Source organism: Cygnus olor, chromosome 22 (genome assembly GCF_009769625.2).
Source record: "Cygnus olor isolate bCygOlo1 chromosome 22, bCygOlo1.pri.v2, whole genome shotgun sequence".
In the NCBI taxonomy this organism is placed as follows: domain Eukaryota; kingdom Metazoa; phylum Chordata; class Aves; order Anseriformes; family Anatidae; genus Cygnus; species Cygnus olor.
Window position 1 is genome coordinate 3,139,031 of NC_049190.1, and position 19,884 is coordinate 3,158,914.

Sequence of the window (19,884 nt, forward strand, 5' to 3'; positions counted from 1 at the left end):
ACCCATTCCTTCCCCACTGCCTGCCTTCTGCTTCTACTGCAGGCCCTGCAGTGCAGCTTTATAAAGCTAACTTCCTTTTGGTCCTCTGCCCTCTCTTTATAATTAAACTCTTTACTTGTATTTGAAGAAATTGCTATTTTGTGATCTTGAAGGCTTTATTCCCTTGCAACAGTAGTCCAAACACTGCTATAAAAGCATAGTGGTTCAGGTCTCTAGAGTCTGGTTTTAGACTAATACCAGTGCTGTCAGCTGGCCTGTTCCTTGGGTATAAAAGATAAGAGAATGTTTTAAGCTTCATGGTAGTTTTGTGTATGTTCCCGATAGTTGCAGACTTTGTATAGCTTAGCTGGAAGTAAAATAACAAGTCTGCTGCCATTTCTAAAGAAATCAAATTTCAGAGACCAAGACAGAATTAGTCAGCATTAGCCTCATGTTGCATATGCAATTTCTAGACAAGGAACAACTTCTTTTTGGTTATACCAAAACTAACGAGTGCTTTTCTCTTTCCAAGTCAGCTTCAATATGTGCTCTCGCAAATCTGTGCAAGAGAAGAAGGTGTTAGCTTTTGCTGGCTTTGTCCTGTTTCCCTCAAGCCCCAGGGGCAGTTTGGCAGCTGATAAGTTGGCAACCTAAGGCATCTTTAGAGAATGACTTCCAGAAGCAACTGAACAGATCTGGAAGGTGCGTGCAGAAACTTTCACAAAGTTAGAACAGCTTACTGGTAGCTAATTTCACATGGAAAAGAGAAAGTGTCCATTGCTGTTGCTTTTCATGTGTTACATGGTTTTCAGGAATGTTTGTGTTATGTTGTTTAAATCCCATATCACGTCAGAAGGTGAACATCTGTTCAGTGTAACTGATAGTCCTCAAGTGGGATAAAAAATTTAATTCTTTGTTTCTTTAGATTTTACCCTAATAAAAAATACCTCTTTTTTTCAAGGGGTGTTGATTCTAGCAGGCAGTAGGAAGAAAGAGTCCGTGGCAGAACATACAGCAGCTTTGCCCTTACACACGCTGCTGCTTTAATTATGCTGATGTGGAAAGAAAGCTCAGTGCTATAAAAATGCTTACTGTGATGTGGCTTATGCAGGTTTAGGCACTTAATAAGCTGTCACAGTGGAAACCCTGATAGATTAATCTATCTGTATCTCAACAAAGTCAGCAAAGTATTGCGTGCGTCCAAGTGACTTAAAAGCACGGGCCAGCCCTGTATGCATTTCCAGCATTTCCAGCAAACTGGACACAAAACAAGCAGCCTGCCTCTGTAGGTAGCGAATCATGTGCCTATTTTAAGGCATGTGATGCTAAAAGGCCTTGAAATCTCATAGCAATGTGGAGTGCAGCACAAATTCATTATTATTAATATTTTTTTTCAGATTAGAAGTGCATCAATATGGCCATTAGTGGCTGTTGGATCAGTTGTTGCATCAGCTTCTGAAGCAGGTGGCATCCATGTCGTGGTGTAGCTGGTTAGCAACAGCCCAGCACCTGGCTGGAAAATTCAGTGGATGGCCAATCCAAGTCTGGATTTCAGACAGCTCATCATAATATATTCCACTCTCTCAAAAGCAGAATCTCAGCAAATAAGGAAATCCCCCACAACTTCTCAGCTGACTCAGCAGGATCTCATACCAGAGGAGTTCCCTGAAATCTTTTTTTTTTTTTTTTTCCCCCAGTGCCTTGGTAATTTTGTGGCATTACCTACTGAAGTCTAAATACCAGTACAAAACCCTGGTGCATTCTGACACTGGTTTTAAATTGATTACCTGTAAGCAGCAAAGCACAAGAGGCTTAATTCCATGATCTGTGCCCTTTCAAATCATATATAACTTAAAGTTAGAAGAGTCCTTGTCCATTTCATTTTTATAATGAAGGTCAGCAAAACTCAGCTAATATCCCATCATGTCTGAGTTGCAGCATGCAATTTCACAAAGCTATCTATTCTTAAGGTCTGCAGGGGATCCATTGCACTCGCAGGTAAGGTGCTCTAATGCTTGATTATCCTATCTGAAACGTGGGACAAAGTTTTCCCAAAAGAATGATTACATTCACTGATGCTCTAAATTTGAAGACAAGGCAGAGCCTGATACATCTGGCTCAGGGAGTTAAAAATCTATTGCCTTTTGCTGTTTTCTGACCTGTGTTTATACTGAGGCCATAGTGGTGCAACTCCGGATCAGAGCACAGCACCTGGAGCACCAGAAACTCCAGAAGCTGACTCCGGTTTCAGGACTCGTTTCAAAAGCAGCTTGGCGGTGAGCGGGCCCTTGCTGTTAAAATGCCGGTGGAAGATTTCAGATGAGAGCAGCCATGCGAGGATCCTCCAGCAGATGGCATCAGGTCCCCGGGTGAGCCTCTGGTGCCAGGCTGGGAAATGAGGTCTGGGAAAGAGCCTCAGTGAAGCCTCTCTCTGTAGACGTGCCTTTCCAGGAGCTCTGTATAAGGTACCTCTAAGGATTTTTGTGCCATCCTTTACTTAAGGCAAAATGGGAATTCGTATCGTAGCACTCGACATTCTTCACATCAGGGTCCTCGTTATTTCATCAGTTTAGCTCTGCTCCGGACCCTATAAAAAATACAAGTGGGGGGGACGGGGGACATTGGTGCTTGGCCCCAGAGACATGGACTGATGAGCTAAACGTGCAGCTCCCACTTCCAACATCTACATTCGTAAGACAGTCCTAGCTGTAAATTCAGGCTAAGTGAGGACTTCATAGCTACCAAACAAAATCTATTTTAATTGGTACTGCACAATGTAATTGCTTATCGATTTATTTTTTTTTCCCCTGGATTTCACATTGTAAAACTGCCCAGGCAGCAGAAGTGTCATAAATAGACATGTATATTAACATCAGTACACAATCAGCTTCCCCATGAAAATCATCATGTGCAGGAAGGAGAAGCAATTATGGTATCAGAGTCTACTTTGGAATTGTTTTATTATTGCTTTTTCTTTTTAATTGTGGCATTAAACGTAGCAATGTGAATGCAGCCCATTACGAGCAAGAGTTAATCTACTGAACAATATGCTATAAGGGTTTTATGCTTCCTTCTTGTCTTTGGTATAGTTTTATGTGATGCTTCTTTTGATAGTACTGAGCAGATTCTTTGGCAAATGTTAATCAGTGTCACTCCACTGAGTTTTATGTCCTTTTACTGCAGCTGAAGATGCTTCCTACTCTTTCCTTTTTTTTTTTTTTTCCTTAGGATTTCCTCCAGCTAATTGTTATTGTCATTATTTTGTCATGCACAATAAAATATAATTAAAGTAATAAAAAATCATCAAGGCCTAATACGCAAACGCTGGGCCTGTCATGAAATAAGAGGTCTCCCAAGAGCCTTTCTCTCTCTCAAGGCACAGTACTACATGTTCCCTGTGATAAAGGCAGGGAGGGACTTACTGCAGAGAAGGTGCAATAAAGAATGCAATAAGGAGATATATGATAAATACAGATGGATAAACAGAGATATTTAGGCACTCCATTAACACCGAGCAGTGTGTTGCATGCTGCTGCAGTGTTGGAGGCGGCTGTGGGTGCACGACTCGCACCCCCCTCTTTTTCTTTTTTCAAGCCTCTATCTTCCCCAAAAGGAAACCAAAAGAGGAAGCGTAAAAGTTCTGCGTGTCTATGTCAAGTACCATCTAGAAAATGATTTCATCCCACGCTTCCCCTCTTTGCGCCGAACTTCTTCAAAACAACAAATTCATCAGACTATCAAAGAGCGCCCGGGCTTCCTGATTCCCGCTCACTTCTCCGCACGAGGAAGCAGCTCCACGTCGGGGTCCCGCGAGCGCCTTGGGGCAAGGTATGGTGCTTACTGCCACGTCTGCTCCTCCCTCCCCAAAAACCTCTTTTCCAGGCTTTTTCCAAGTCCAGTGCCTGGCTTTGAAGAAGTGTGTGGAGGTAAGGTTAATTAAAGAGAAGGAAGGTGGCCTACATGACTGGGATTAGCTAATAACATTCCCATTTTGGCCTGTTGTTGGCATCTAGTAGGAGAGGCTGACGTGAGCCTCAGCCCCAGGGCCTTGCCCAAGTTCTCGGCTCTGGGAGGCCAGGCAGGGGTGCCACGTGGAGCCGTCCCCTCCATTTCACATCTGGTGGTCACTGCCTTCAGTTCCTGGCCACGCGAGGCTTGGTGGCTTGGGAGGTTCACGAGCTTCTGGTGTATGGACGCACTTACCCTAGGTGTTTGAGAGCATGAGTGCCTGCCTGAAAGCTCATCTATCCCCTCGTGTTGGCAACAGATTTGGGGATTAGGTAATGAACCTCGAGCTTGGCGTCTGGTCTGTTATCACAGTTTGCCTTACATCCAGTGTCCCAAACAAGCCGTGCTGTTTAAACGCTCGTGGCATCGAGACAGACGCTGCTCCCGATGGATTTGTTGTATGTGGTGTAAGCACCAAGGAACTACATCCATATATTGACACGGACACATTTCTGGTGGGGGATTTGTTGTATGTGGTGTAAGCACCAAGGAACTACAGCCCTATATTGACACGGACACATTTCTGCTGGGAGCTGTGCCCCACCCGTGCGTTTTGAGGTGCTGCTGTCCGAATATTCTGCATTTATTCGGTGTGGTAGCACGTGGGCTGCACGCCCAAAGCGCTGGGGGAGCGGGAGCAGGCCCAGGGTGTGCCAGGGGGTGGCCATCACGCTGGTCTTGGGTTTTGATCTCCTCAGCTGTGAGAAGAGATCCTGAGGAGACTTGTTGTGGGTGTGCGGGGATGGAGGGGTACGGGGGGAAGGAGGGTACAGGGGGATGCAGATAGGGGCTGTGGAGGCTGCGATGGAGGGGTATGAGGGGATGGAGGGGACAGGGGGGACGCAGAGAGGGGCAGTGGAGGCTGTGACAGGGAGATACCGGGGGATGAAGGGTACACGGGAGATGCAGACAGGGGCTGCGGAGGCTGTGGGGGTGAGCTCCTGCCCTCGCTCTTTCCCCTCGCCCTCTCCCGCCCGCTGCCTCTCCGTGCCACATTTTCCACACCGCGCATCCCCGGCTCCAGGGGGAAGGAGGAGGTGGAGGAAGAGGAGGAGGAGGAAGAGGAGGAGAGGGCCCGGGCGGGGCGGAGCGGAGCGCCGGCGGAAGGATCCGGCCGGAGGGGCGGGGAGGAGCGCTGCGGCCGGAGGCTGAGCCCCCCCCCCCCCCCGGAGGCCAGGGGAGGCCCGGCTCGTTTCGGCCTCCACCGGGAGGCTCCGCTCCCGCCCGGCAGCAGCGGGGCCGGGCCGGAACCGGGAGGAGGAGGAAGAGGAGGAGGAGGAGGAAGAGGAGGAGGCAGCGGCAGCAGCAGCAGCGGCAGCGGCAGCAGCTCCTCTCGCAGCAGGACTTTGCCCCGCCGCGCCGTGCCCGAGGCAGGGCCGGGGCCTCCCCGCGGGTAGAGGCCACGAAGGGAGCCGAGCTCCCCGCCTTGGGCTGGGGGAGGCCGGGCCTCAACCCCCCCCCCCCCCCCCCCCTTCCTCCCCTCCGCTTCTTTCTCCCCTCATCGCTCCGGCTTGGGACAAGCGGCGAGGCCGGGCATGGAGCCCCGGGCCTGAGGACAGGCAGCCGGCCGGCCGGCCGGACAGACAGCCGGACAGCAGCTCCCACCCGCCCGCCCCCCTCCCCTAAACGGGCGAGCCGGCGGGCGGGGGGGACGGGACGGGGCGGGGAACGGGGACATGGCACCCGGTTTCGTCTCGGCGACCCCAAGGACACCGGCAGCCGTCGGGAGATAAGAAGGGGGGGGGAGAAGAAAAACCCTTAAAAAAAAAAAAAAAAAATCCCCCAAACCAGCGGCGGGGAGGGGGCACCCCGCGGGGAGGCGGCAGGGCCGGCGGCCTCCCCCCCCCCCCCCTCGGCCTCCCCTGGGCTCAGCCCCTTGCACCCTGCCCTAGGACCACCGAGGATCTGCTCCCCTGAAGGTTTCCTCGCTCTGCAGACCCTTCCCCCCCCCCCCCCCCCCCTTCCCATCTCTGGGGGCACCTAGGGGAACAGCTTTATTATTATTATTTTTTGGAATTTTTCCTTAAACAACCTCCCCCCCCCCCTCCACTTCCGTGGTCTGGATATTCTGAGTGACTGCAAGAAGAGTTTGGGATTTTTTTCTTTTTTCTTTTTTCTTTTTCCCTGCCCTTGAACTGAATTTCTCCGTGCATGCCTCTTCTGGAGCGAGGCTGGAGCCTGAACCTCGGTGCGTGTGGGGGGCCAAGCCTCGATAATATTCCTGCAATAAGAGTAAAATGTAAAGTGGATAATACGACTTCTTGCCAAAGGCTCCAATGAGTGGCACACAGTCCACAATCACGGACAGGTCAGTATGAAATAAGTTCTTTTTATGAAGTTTAGGCTCTGCCTTGGGACTCGCGTCCTCCGCGTTTTGACTTCGGTGACGGGATGAGAAAATCGGGATTAAATCGTATTTCTGGGAATCAGAATCAGCACGTACCTGGGGTGGCTGACTGTCAAGGCGCTGGGGTTAACTTTGGAGAATTTCAAGTCCAACTGCTTTCACGCCTGCCAGGGCTTCTCGTTCCGCTCCCAGGCCAGCGCGGTGCTGGTAGGAAAACCCAGGGGAACCGCTCCTGCGCCAAGTAAAGCAGGAAAAGCAGCACGAGTTTAGGGTACGGCTGAAGCCTCGAGCTCAAAAGCTGAGTCGAGGACACGCTTGCTTCTCGGCAGGTCAAGCGCCGTAGCCTTGCACGGAGGTCACATCAGGTGAGGGCAGGAGGAGCAGTCGCCGAGCAGGAATGGTGCTGGTGGCTGCACGACCATAGCAGCCAGATTTTTCCTGCCTGAGATACCTGCTCGGGCCTCTGGGCTCCTCTGCAGGTGCTGCCACGTGCATTTCGTTAGCAGGTTGGGATTCTTCTGCTTGGATGCTGCCGAGGCAGGTGAAAAAATATATTTTATATGTTGAGGGGAAAAAAAAATCCAGTAGGAAACCCCTTACGTGCTTTTGAGATGGAGTTTTAGATTTATTTTTTTTTTTGGTGAGCAGGAAAAATAGCTTGTTTTGATGCTTGCAAGCAAACCCAGCTTCTCTTTTATTGTGGATTTTATTGCGTTTTTCGTTACTGTGTCTGTTTGCTGGTTAAGGTGCAAGTGTGTGTGAGATGAAGGCCTCGCCTCTCAGGCCTTGCACGACCAACGCAAGCAGCTCTGACACAGGAGGTAAAGCAGGGCAGGGACAGGGATGATGCCCCTGGGTGCCTGAGATCCCTCGGAGATCCCCAGGTGTGGGCAGAAAAGAGCAGGCGTAATTCACGTTTACACCTGGGCCTTTTTGCAGTGGTTGAGCAGCGCTCCAGGACAGCGAGGAGCCGCATCGAGCCGGTGTTTATTTCTGTGCTGTTCTCAGAGCAGCGAGACTTTGAGCTGAACTGCGTAATATTTTTGTACCAGCAGAGGAGGTGAAGTTGTTGCTGCCTGGGGCTGCAGGGCTCCTTGCTGTTTCAGTTCACTATTTCTTTTTTTTTTTTTCTGTTTGCGGTGTATTTGTATGAACACTACAGATACTCTTGAGTCGCAGGACACTTTTCTGCATCAGGCGAGACAGTGACAGTGAAAAGGTGATGTTTCAGTGGGTTTGCTTTGTACTTAAGAGCGTATATCTTAGGGCAGGTTGCAAGATATCAGAAGGAACAGCAGGATTTTCATACGAACAAGCAGTTGTGTTGCATGGGGGGGAAGCACGAGGACGTGGAGTTACATTTGTTTGTTAGGAAAAACAAAATATTCTCCATTATTGAATTGGAACAGCCAAATTAAAACTGTAGCAGAGACCAAAAAAAGAGAAAAGTCTCTTTTCTGTTGCTTTCGGTTGTGTGGAGTGCCTGTTTCTGTTCGGTGTCCCGTTAGGGTTTTGGTTCAGGTAACTTTTAATGCCGAGGAATTTTTAATGCTCGCAGGATGGTGGGGGCAGGCGTGGGTTCCCATTGTGCCCAGGAAACCTCCGTGTTGCCTCTTTAGGTCCCGCTCTCAGGCTTGGAATGCAAAGCAGGTGCAATATAAATAAACTCCAAGCTCCTGGTGTCACTAGACCCGCACGGCACAAGTCATCTGACGTGTTTAATTCGCTCCTTATTTACCGGTGACCTTCCTTGGCGCGATCGAGTTGGGAACTGCCTTAAAAACAAAACCAAAAACTCAGCTTGCACCTCTGCCAAATGGCATTCGGAATAAAATGGGGCAGCAGGGGCCTGCATTTTTCTCCATGCTAGCTTTACGTAGTTGCCTTTTGCATATGTATAGCTGCTTAAGACAGCAAATACTTCCTTTTGTGGCCCGTCAGGTGAAAACGAAATGAAATCCCGCATGCTTTGATAGCTCTTTGGCGTTCCCGATGTCCAGGTTGCACTCGTCCTATCCCTCACGTGTCCTTTGGTGACGAGGTCATGCAGGGCACTGAAGTCTGCGTAAATGAGAAGAATTTGTAGGAATGGCCGTTTCTGGTGCTGCTCTATAGCCAGGATGATAAATGAGATTTTCATTAATTGGGAACTTTTTTTTTTGTCTCATGGTGTTTTCTTCCTTTTCCCAGCAGATTTTAGTGTCTGCCCGTCTGGCACGGGCCCTTCCTGGTCAGCTTCTCCGCTTTTGGAGAAATACGCAAAGCGTGCTGGCAGAAAAAAGGATTGTCTTATGGAGCAGTACTTAAGATTTAGGAATACATACACAAGCAGAGGGTGGCCCAGGATAGCCGTGGTGTCCTGCGTGGCTTCTGATGCTGCTGTGAGAGATGCAGACCCCCAGGCAGTGACATCTACTTCCCCTTCTTTCTTTCAGGATGTTCTTGTACTTTGTCAGCTGCTGCTTTTCAGAACGCTGGTGCCCAGTGGACCATATCACGCAGTTCATCTTCAGTCCTATTGCTCTGCCACTTCGTCTGTAAACATTCACGCCCTCTCAATTTACTCTTCTCCTAGCTCCCCTGTATTTCCTTGGAGGCCTCCTGGGGTGGCATTTATCTCGCTTAACGTTGTAAGATTTTGGGAGGGCATCTGTACTTGAGCTGTTGGTCTAGATTGCCTTCAGAGTTGAAGGAAAATGGGCACGGTGAGGGGACCTGGAGCAGGCAGGTGAGACCGTGCGCCTCCACTTCAGCTCTGGATTTAGGAGGGAGCTGCGCCCGTTAGCCTGCAAATTCACATATTTTTGTCCTCAAGCTCCTTCCTAGTTGCTCTCACCAGGCTGGGTCCTTGTTGCTGGATGCTGTTACAGGCTCCCAGCGTCGCCATTTGGGGAGGGGGACGCTTCCAAAAGTGCCCCCGCTGCCTCGCGGCAGAGCTGTGCGGCCGCCCTGGGCGTCGCTCTCTGCGTGGCAGGCGACACATGGCCGGCCGAGATAAGGCTTTTATTCTTTGCAAGGACGTACCGGGGCCGGGATGAAACTCAGCCCTTCGCAGGCCCTGCTTGGCCGCTGAAGGATGATCACAACTGGGCTGTATCCTGTTATGACACTAAACAAACATTTGTGTGCGATTAATATTTTTTGCCTCGTAGCTAACTGTATTTTTCTTCCTGTAGCCGTTCCAAGCGCGCTGCAGGGTGAAGCAACTGCACGGCTCCAGGACTCGGCCGAGGTTTCTCTCTGCTTGCTGGAGCCCTCCGAAAGAAGGGATGCTCTCGCTGCTCGTGGGGAGTCTTTTTGGGAGACCGCTTACCCTTCCTGTGCGGTTCCCATCAGATGAGCTTTATTTATAACCCTGCTGTAGTTTCTGTTGCTACGATTGGAAAATAGGAGAGGTAGAATTTACACGTAATTATCCTTGAGAGGCTTTTAATTGCTGATTCGCTCCTCACTTGGTACTAAAATAAGCCCTAATTGTTTCTTATCTGCTGAGATGCGCTTTCGCTGTCTTTGGCTGTTTGTAAGTCCCCTGGTAATTGGGACTCCTTTAACCCCGTGGCGGGGGAAGAAAGCTGATTTTCTTCACCAGGGTAAGAGTAAGGACTTCAGAGAAAGTCGCACCTTACTGTCACTGAGCAGCTAGGTGGTATTACTCTGTGCTTTCTTAATTAGGAGAGTTCGTAAGATTATTTAGGGAAAGTGGGCTGCGGTGAAACATCCATTTCTGTTGACTAAAAAGCATGATTTTAGGGGTGAGTGTCCCTGCCCATGCAGGTTGCATTTAAATAATCTTTAAGGTCCCTCCCAACCCAAACCATTCTGTGATTCCCTGATAACAGGCATCACGGTAAATTTTCTTGTTTTCTCTCTGTTTCACTATGTTTGTAAATCGGTAGTTGACATCATCTGTGCGTAACCTCATTTTTTATTTATTTTTTCACTGAAGCTGTCAGAAGGGGCTGCTGTCTGTGATGTTTACTACTGGCTCGGAGAGAAGCGAACGCTACCAGTTGGTGCTGCATAATTTATTAGGGTTTTTACTAGAGACAGAAGTTGAGGTGAGCTTGATTTTCTAGTTTTGAATAGAGCTGTGGGCGTCGTGATTATTTGGGTGGAGGCAGGAATGATATTTCATCTGTTAGCCCAATTGTACAATTCTCCCTGCACACAACTCCTATTATGGCATTTATTAGTGTTTCAAATGGGTAGATGGGGAACCGGACCGAGATGGAGGCTATTTCAATTCTAGGCTTTGTAAAAATCTTGTCCAGATCCGCAGGAGTCAGGGCGCGATTCATTTAGCTGCAGCAGTACTTAGCAGAGCTAATTATGGAAAGCCTAGAGGGTACGGGGGATTGCAGGAAAAGCCTGGAGAAAGGGTTTGGTGACAATCTGAGCTCTTCAGATAGATGTTGTGGCTGTCGTCCTTCTCTGGGCTGCCTCTGCCTCCCCATTTCTTCCTGGGAAAAAACATTTGCAGGTCGGAGTGCTTCAGGATCACGGTTTGCTTTGGTGATGTCTGCTGCTGGCCTGTAGGGATGCCTGGTAGGAAACGCGCACCTTGGAGCAGAAGTCACCTAGGGCTGGTGAGCTCGGTGGGCGTTGGTCTGTGTTCTTACACCAAGCTTTGTAAACCTGACCTCTGTGCTGATGATGAGCGCGGCCCATGCAGGATAAAAGTTTGTTGGTGCTTGGAAGACTCTGCTCAATGCTGCTGCTCCGTGTTTACTCTCAGAGCTATTATACATCACGTAGTAAAAACAGTGATTTAGGCATTGAATTTAGGCATCGAATCTTATTCGGCAGCTCATCTGAAGGTGGCGTAGAGCACGGATCACACCAGCACCAGTTACTCTACATATAACTGTATCCCAAGATCTTTTGGGGTTATTTCAAGAAGCAGGTCTCAGTGAATTTGTGCTCTAAGCACTTCGTGGGAATGCCATTTGCTGAGTATTTTCAGTGCCTGCCGCGGCTCCGATGCTTTCCCCAGAAGCTTTGGTGTGTAACCGCTGGGATTTCTGCCACCAGCTCTTTCTTCCCCCCTAGTTCTGGGCGGCATCGCTTTCCTCTCAGGGGTTACAGCCTCCATCCCCCACCCTGGCCAGCAGCGTGGTTATGCAAAGTGTCTCAAAGAAGTAGTGTTTGCCTTGGTCTGGAGACTGAATTCTCCACTTAAACCTCTAGGTGGTCCTTCTGGGTCACCGGGGAAGTATGTTGGCTCTGCTGCTTGAAAGATAAGCTTAGGTTTTTGCTTTCAGGGCTTTAGCCTCCAGATTTCTCACTTAATACCTCCTTCTGCCCCCTGGAAATTGTTGGTGGGAGGCTCAGTGACGCATCCCGTTTGTATTATCCCGGAGTTTGCGGACTGGGTGATCCAAGATGCAGGTAAAAATGCTCCTGGTAGCATTTGGAAGGCTGCACAAATATTCCTCTAAGCACTCTTCCTGCACTCGCTCTAGTCCTAACGTTTTACCTGCTTGGAGAAAACTAGATCTCGCTCCGGTAAGAGATACCAATAGCACTAAGAGAAAATAAACCTGAGTGCATGCTTTCAGCTAGGTGATCCTGTGTTCTGTTCTACTCTGTGGCCCTGTTCTGGATAATTACTAGGTGTAAAGAATAGAAATGTTAGTTCATGTCTCAGCTTGATTAAACTAAGGGTCAGGAGCCTGTATGTGGATAACGTCTCGACGTAAGGACAAGGGAAGGAGTAGCAGAGTTACTGGTTGAATGAAAAGGGATAAAAAACCTGCAAGAATGTACAAAGGATAAAGGCAGGATACCAAGACGTACAAAATAGGAACAACGCTTTTAGAAAAAGGCAGGAAGAAACAAGGTTTACTTTTTTTTTTTTTTTTAATTAAAATAAATACATTAAAATGACAGGAAAAAGCAGTGTCCTTATTTTATGTTGAAATGTAAGCATAATTATAAATAGTATAAACAAAACAAACAATGTTCAGGCTGTGACATTCACAAATAGTCTCCTAACCGTCGCTTACGCTTTGTTATTCTTCTGCATCCTTTTCTTGAGTATTTTCAGTATTTTGTCTGTTTGACTTTTAAGACCAATGGGCAGGAACCCTTCCTTGCATAGCTGCACCGTTTAACGAGGTCTGGTAAGTAAGAAATGATGCTGTTTACATTTGTTGGCAAATGCTTAAAAATTATCTGCGGGGCTATTTTAAGCTTTGTTTTGACAACGCTGAAACTTGTGGGGCTCTGCGATGCCAGTTGGGAAGGTACGTCGTGAAATCGCCCGGGCGCTGGAAAAGCAGATGAATGGTGTCGTTCCCGGGGCCGAATACGTGAACTGGAAAAGACCCGAAGGCATAGCATGTGAGTTCCTGTACTTGAAGTAATTCGGTTGTAATCCACCTGAATCGTTGTCACGTTGGTTCCCCGGGTGCCGTCAAACGTCCTGCTGACTGTAGGCGCTGTCCTAGGAGTGCGCTGAGGTCTCGGTTTTTCAGCGGTTCAGAAAAACGGACATTTTTAGGATGAGAGCTGCCCAAAAGATGGGCTGAGCTGTGTGAATTGACCAGAAGGGCCTCTTTTGTTGGCTACAATGAAGTTGCAGTGTTGATGTTAGGAACTTAGGATCGGTTTGTCTGCTCCTGAGCTCTTGAGATATATATTAGAAGTCTTCAGAAGTGGTGGTGGAAACCTGTCTTTTTGTCCACGTACTGTTCCTCCTGGAAACTCTGAGCGGCAGCACAAATAATCCCGTTTACGTGAGAGGCTGCTTTGGCTTTTATTTGTAAACTGTGAGCCTTGGTTTTGTGGTATCGCAGGCAATCGTGTTACCAAGAGCTCGGCTGCCTTCCCACCATGAACCAGCAACCTGCCAAGAGCCAGGTGCTCTTTGTGGAGTCCTGAGTGAGCTGCAGTGCTGGAAGAGCGTTGGGAGGCTTCGGTGGGACCTGAATTGACCTGCGCAAGCATTTCCCGGTCTGGAGGAAAAGACCCATCTGAATAAAGCACCAGGCTGATCCAGGAGAGGTACAGGATTCGGAGTCCACCCCTCCCATAAACATACAAGCTCCAACCTGCAAGCCTCCCTGAAGGATCTGATGGCTGCTTGCAAGTCTTTTTACCGTGTTATGATAGTGGCTGTTGGTGTAGCTTGTTGGCAGCACATCAGACGAGGCGGCTCCTCTCGGTGCTGCTGTGGCACAGAGGCACCATCGCCCGCCTCTGATGCGCCCAGCTGCAGGAGGGCATTCTGATGAGCAGGGAGGGAGATTAAAGCCACCAGGAGAGTGTCGGGAAAAGGGGGAGAAGGAGAGAATCGAAAGAGAGCGGCTATAATGAGCGCGGAGAAAAAGGAAATAGGAAAAAGCTGCAGTGTAAGACATGAGAAAGTCAAGAGGAAATGAGTGAGAGGGAGAGAAACGGGAGAGGTGGTGGCAGCGGCCAGATACGAGGGAGGTTTCCTGCCTGCCGCTGCCTCCTGAAGGCACACGCCAGCAGCAGAGGGCCAGGACCTGCTGCGTAAGGCAAAAAAAAAATGACAAACGGTGCCAGGAGCGCGGCCCTGCTGACTGCTGGGGAGGCCGGGAGGTGTGTTTGGTGCCTGGGTACCCCCCTGTTCCTCCAGGAGGGTACTGCCGTGCCTTCAGAAACTGCTCTGCTCGCAGTGACAGCGGTCCCCTGCGACAGTATTTGAGCCGTGCTGGTGGTGGTTAGTCTCGTTCTTTTGGTACGTGGCTCTCAAAGAGGAAAATAATGTGGTTTTCTGAGCAGCGCAGATAAGATAGCTCTTTCTACCCTCTGAAAAATAATTATGCGCTATCCGAAATGAGGTGATGACTTCAGCCAAGAGTAAGTTGCTGTTCTCAGATCTTAAAAGTGTGTTTTTCCGTGCTGATCCAGAGCATGTAGCCGTCTGACCTGCCTTAGGCAGCGTCCTAACAACTTTGTGAAAGGTAGTCAGGAGCTGTAAAAGAGAGGAGAGGATGGATTTGTACGATGTGAACTCCCTAAACGTGAAGGTGAAGGGGAACGATGGCTTGAGAGTGATACCTCTGTGTCAAGGACAAGAGTTCTTAGACAGCTTGGAGATCTCGCAATGATGAACTGCAGCTTGCAAGTTGGCAATTTGTTCTCGCTGTATGTTGAGAGACACAAAATGATAGGTTGTGGTTTGCCCTGTGTAGTCCCTGTGGTTTCGGCAGCGGAAGTGGTTCGTGTGGGTGCAGATCGGATCTTAGCAAACCGACGAGCTCGATCGTTTTGGCTGGTGGAGGTGGAACGGGGATGCTGCAGAGAGAGCCATTCGCGCACGTGGGGTTTCCCTCGGTCCTGTCAAGGATGTGCCGAAGTCTGCAGGGTGCTGGTAACACGGACACCTTTGTCACGGGCTTCTTCTCTGCCCTTGAGATACGGAACCTTCACTGGGAAGGGAAATGCCTCGCGATACTTTGGGGACGGACCCGGGCTTGGGAAGAGGTTTGTTCTGCATCTGGGCTGGTCGCTGCAGTGGCAGGTGCCGTGGTGTAGCGGTGTGAGGATCCTCTCCCAGCAGCTGGTAAGTACAAAGCAGCTTGCAGATAGCCCTGAGAAATCCCAAGTTTTACGCTCTGCAAAGTTCTGTGCAATGCTCAGCCCACTTGCATTACGGACGTTACTGTGAGAAGAAAAGCCTGGAATACTTTAAAAAAAGAAAAAAGGAAAAAAAAAACAGAGCAGGCATGCTCTTCTGTTCTTCCAGCGTGGAAAGATGGAGGAATGTTGGTGATAGCTTTAAACTCCGGAGTGTTGTTTGCTTTGGATGTTACCCAGTGCAACTTCAGCTGTACGTATTGCATAGCAAACCTTGACCTCCTCTCCCTTTTCCTTTTAGCAGGCTTATTATCAGGGTTCGCACTCGTCAGGGAGACATTAACGGTGTTTTTCTGGTGTCTGCACCTGTTCACCTGCGCTTCTGCCTCCCCCTCTGTGGCTGGGGTATCAGCACGGCAGGCTCGGGCCAGGAAAACACTTCTTTCCTGGCGGCGTGCAGCGCTCCTGCCTGCTCGCCAGATAAACCAACGCTGCCTGGCGGGCGCCAGGCGGAGGGGAGAGTCGCTGGGTGCCGATCCAGCCTTGTTTTGACGGTCAGGAGCAGCCTTGCTGGAGGAGGCTGGCGCTCGCAGCCCTGCCCCTGGGTCACTTGCAGGCAGAAGCGGATAATTAAGCTCGGAGGGAGCCGAGGGGGAGAGGAAGCAGCCTTGCAACAGGTTTGAGTTTTGGGCTGTCTGCAAGCCTGAACGCTTTTGGCTGGAGTTCAGCCAGATGGAAAGGACCTGCCCCTTTCCCCCCTCCTGTTTTGTTTTTTTTTTTTTTTTTTTTTTTGATCATCGTGGCTGCTTCAGCGAGGCTGCCTGCTTCCTGCAAGGACAGGAACGTCGCGCTGGCTCGGCGTGCTGGAATTCCTGCTCCATCTGCTGCTGCTGGCGGACGGGAAAATGGCTCCTCCGGATCCGTAAGGTGCTCCCGGAATGCTAACGGGTTTCGATCAGGTGGACCAGCAAGTGACTTCAGAAATTTGTGCGAGTTTAATGCACCAAAATGTGCTGCTTCCTGTAGCTCTGTTGGGAAGTAGGAATATATTGTCCCCAAAATGGGTGTTATGCTAGAGTGTGTGTAGGGATTTTGGGGTTCTCCCTCTGCCTTTCCTTCTCCCTCTCAATGAAATATCTCTTAAATCAAAACCGAGATTGGCCCCAAAAATCACATTCAAAAGCTAGCTAAAGGGGAAAAAATAAGAAAGAGCATACAAATGATGCTTTAAAAAAAAGGAGGGGGAAAGGATTTGTAATCAGTTGTGAGGCCAGGCACAAAGGGGCTCTGGACACTTCACACAAGGACAGTCCTGCTCAGGGACCTTGTTTATTTAAATCCGTCTGTGAAATCTCTTCACCTCAAAGCTGTATTCGGATCAGTTTGCCGTGGCAGTAAATTCAAAACGCACCGATTAGCTGTATGGCGATGAGAAGTCTGCTGAAATATCAGGAACCCAAAATGGAAAGCTTGTTTCCTGTGGGATTTTAAGAAGTGCTTTCTCGGTGGTGCTAAAGCTGGGAATGTTCTTGAATCGGCTGCTCGCTCGGAGGATCCGTGAGCACTGCATCCTCCCTTTGTCTCCGTCACCTCTCCAGCTGGGGCCACGCTGGGTATAGCTGTCAGTCCGCATGAGTCTGGCAGGAATAACCCAGCTGGGGGGCAGCCCTTTGGCACCGAGGAGCACTTGGGCTGTCGCTGCGGCCCCAGGATCTGTGTCTCAGTGGCAGCCAACCCGATTCGGTCGCATGATAACGCGCAGGAAGAAATGCCCAGTAGCAAATGAATTTCATCTTGTAAGGCTGCGCCCCTCCTCTGCTCTCCCCCTCCTCTGCTCTCCCCCTCCTCTGCTCTCCCCCTCCTCTGCTCTCCCCCTCCTCTCTCTCTTTTCCATCACGTGGAGATGTTTGCCTTAGATAAGGCACTTCTGTTGACGTCCTAGTGCTTTCCGTGCCGCACTGGCTCTGGTTGCAGATATTCCATTTTGGAACCCCGGGCAGAAAACGCCTTGGAGAAATCGCCTTACTGCAGGCGGTTCGAAAATTTATATAAAGTGTTATTTTCCTTCCCGATGCAGTGCGCTGAGCGCTGATGTTCTGCGCGTGACCCGCGCTTCGTTTTTACGTTCGCTGGTTTCTTGCACGTGTGGGATCCCGAATCATGGCAGCTGCGTGTTACGGTGCTGCACGACATTTCGTTTAATCCAACGAGGGCGTTTGAGCGTGGGCGACTGCTGATGGGTAGCGAACGTGTTCAGCTAATAGTGGGAATCGGAGAGGGAGGTCTGTGTATTGGCATTTAGAGCATGCTTTGATCCAACGCTGAGGGAGCTGCGGTTTCTTGCAAGCACGGATGACTTTCAGCCGTAGCTGGTAGGACGGACGAGCGTTTTCAGGTTTCTGTAGGTAAGGTGCCCGCGTTCTCTGCTGAAATGGAAGTGATATTTCCGTATGTTTGATCAAATGCTCTCTGAGAAATAACTGCAGTTGTTGTGTTACGATTTGCTCTGCTGTAGAGCTGTTCTCCCTCCAGAGGTCGAAGCAGGAAGTCTGCACGGCGGCAGCAGTGCCCAGCTGGTGAGCAAGGATGAAGGAATTCGGATGAATCACCTCCCAGGCCCCATTAAGGTGTAGTCCTGCCTCGGCGAGGAAATGCACCGTCGTAATTACACCGGTGTAACGAGCTCCGTGAGCGCTCTGGCTTTGGGCTTGGAAAAGAAAACTCTTGCAATTACAATGGTAAAACTTTTGTTGAGATCCCAAACCTTCATTTTCTTCCTGACCCCTTGCGTGGCTCCGGTGGTGCGCTGTAGGCACGATGCTCTGCTCTGCCGGGGAGATGGAGGGCCCTGGAAAAGACTGCTCATTGTGCGCTGGCTTCAGGGCAAAGGAGAAATCGTCAATAGGACGGGCTCTGAAATAAAATTAGTTCTGGGGGAGCTAGAGCAAACTGGGATTTGGCTCATAGACAGTGTCTGGAAATACCGCAGACTCGAAACATCAGTGCTTGTGCTTCCCTTGTCGTGCTGAAGCAGTGGGAGAATGAACGTAGGTTGTAGTGCGTTGAGGAAATGGATCTCTGCGTTTTCAGAGTCTGGGGCTGTGAATACAGGTATTGCTGCCTCGCGTTTTGTTTTTTCCCTCCTTCCGGAATTTGGAAACATGAGGCTACAAATGGGGAATACAGGAGTGAGAAACCAGTGCTGACTGTCACTTATGGGATTGAAATTGTGGTTCCTATCCTGAAATTTTGTTCGTAGTGTCATATAAAGCTGGGGAGAGATGAAATCTGCAGTGATTTGAGAAGGATCTGCGAAGATCCTGGGAAAGAATGAGTCAAGCTCTTTTATCTTTTCCCGGTTCTCGGTTTGTAGTGAGCAGTTGGTAGAATTTATTAGGCCTCAAAGTATTTATTACTGAAGACTTCCTGCTCTAGAGCATTCCATAACAAGGTATTATCAATGCTAAAACCGTGTTATTGGTCTTGTTTTTTATCTCTTTAGATTATAACACAATTTTAGCAACTATGTTCAGCAGCTTGCTGTGAATGAAGTAGACTTTGTCTCAGAAAATGGAACGTCCCTGTTCTCATTTTTCTCTCTTTTGAAAATGTGAGCTATACAATAACTGCTTGTCTCCCTCTTTGATTTAGTATGCTGCTTTGGCATTGATTCACATTTGAATTTAGCGACTGGCTTAAATTTTGTATTTTGGAGCTGTTTTCCCCCCCCGCTATTGCAAGCTGACTGAAATCAGTTGAACTTACTTCAAAGGCAGGATAAGCGAAAATTTGTTTTTGTATGGGCTGTTTCAAAATGTTTAATGGCTTCTAAAATTGCTCATGGTAAAAAAATAAGGAAGGAAACAGTGTGACCTTTTAAATGAAGCTCCATATATCCCATTTTCCTATGCCAGAAGTCAGCCCGGACAATGAGAGATTGAAAGAATTAGGGTTCGTGTTCGTAAAGGGTCTCTTGCTTTTTGCTTTTGCAGATAGGTATTTTTTTTATTTGCATCACAGATTGAACAGACTTTACAGCCGCCTTTTAATCAGTTGCCATGTTTGAGCCAAAACTTTCTTCCTTTAATTACTGTCTGTTGGAAATGGAGTAGCAGTTGTGTGTCACGGCAGAAAATTGTGGGTCCTAAGAGTAATACCTCTTATTAAATGCTTACGCGTGACAATTGTGCTTAGAGTTGTAATGATTTCAGTGTTTTCTTAAATATTTTTTAGCACTGCTTTTTGCCGAGGGTTAATGCAGCTGCATGTTAAAAAGGGACAGATGTGGTTCAGTCTTGCAGCGATTGACTCCGTGAAGTAGGTTGCCCGTCTAATCCCGCCGTGTGCCGATAGCTGCTGCTGGTCATCAGCTGCAGCCCGGGACGTGGGCTTTGTTCCGAGCAGAGCCAGAGGATTTGTGCACCGATACATTCGTGGGGTCACATCTCGAGTAATAAATCGGGAGCTGTTGTATTTTATCCTCCGCCCCTACTTCTGTGCTTTTCCACCCCACTGAGTTTATCTGGTTTTCCAGTAGCTAAATCATCCTTGCTCGTATCTTTGTGGATAGTTCTCCTCTGGAGCTTGTCTTACGTTTGATTCCATCCCCTCACTTCCTTTCAGACAGCTTTCAGCTTGAATTTTTCCTGGTGGATGTTACAGCTTCACGTAGTAGGTGGTGAACCTGTGGCCACTGCTGTGCTTAGAAAGCAGAGGGCACTTGTTAGGGGGTTCTCACCTGGTGTCCAGGATCCTAAAAGCTTTCGGGAAACTTGTGTCAAACTACTCTAAAACCTGGAAATCTGCAGGTCTTTTGGTTTATTTGTCCATTGCTAGCGCTCAGTCCGGCTTTCTGTCCCAATACATCGTATGCACAAAGTGTCTGTGGCTTGTTCTCTGCTCCTTGGGGTGCCACACAAGCATCTCTTACTGATCTATAAAAAAAATAAAATAAATGTACAGATTTAAGACGGAATGGTTGGTCAGAGTCTGGGTAGTATTTA

General features: G+C 49.0%; 1 protein-coding gene across 4 annotated transcripts in view; it reads left to right on the forward strand.

Annotated features, from left to right (window-relative positions):
- Positions 1–5,147: 5,147 nt before the first annotated feature.
- Positions 5,148–19,884, forward strand: part of ARHGEF12 (Rho guanine nucleotide exchange factor 12) — a 77,099-nt gene continuing 62,362 nt past the window's right edge. For all 4 annotated transcript variants that reach the window (XM_040534520.1, XM_040534521.1, XM_040534522.1 and 1 more), the window contains exon 1: positions 5,148–6,295. In XM_040534520.1, coding sequence (XP_040390454.1) covers positions 6,264–6,295 — 32 coding nt within the window. In that variant the 5' untranslated portion in view covers positions 5,148–6,263. The remainder of the gene's footprint in view (positions 6,296–19,884) is intronic.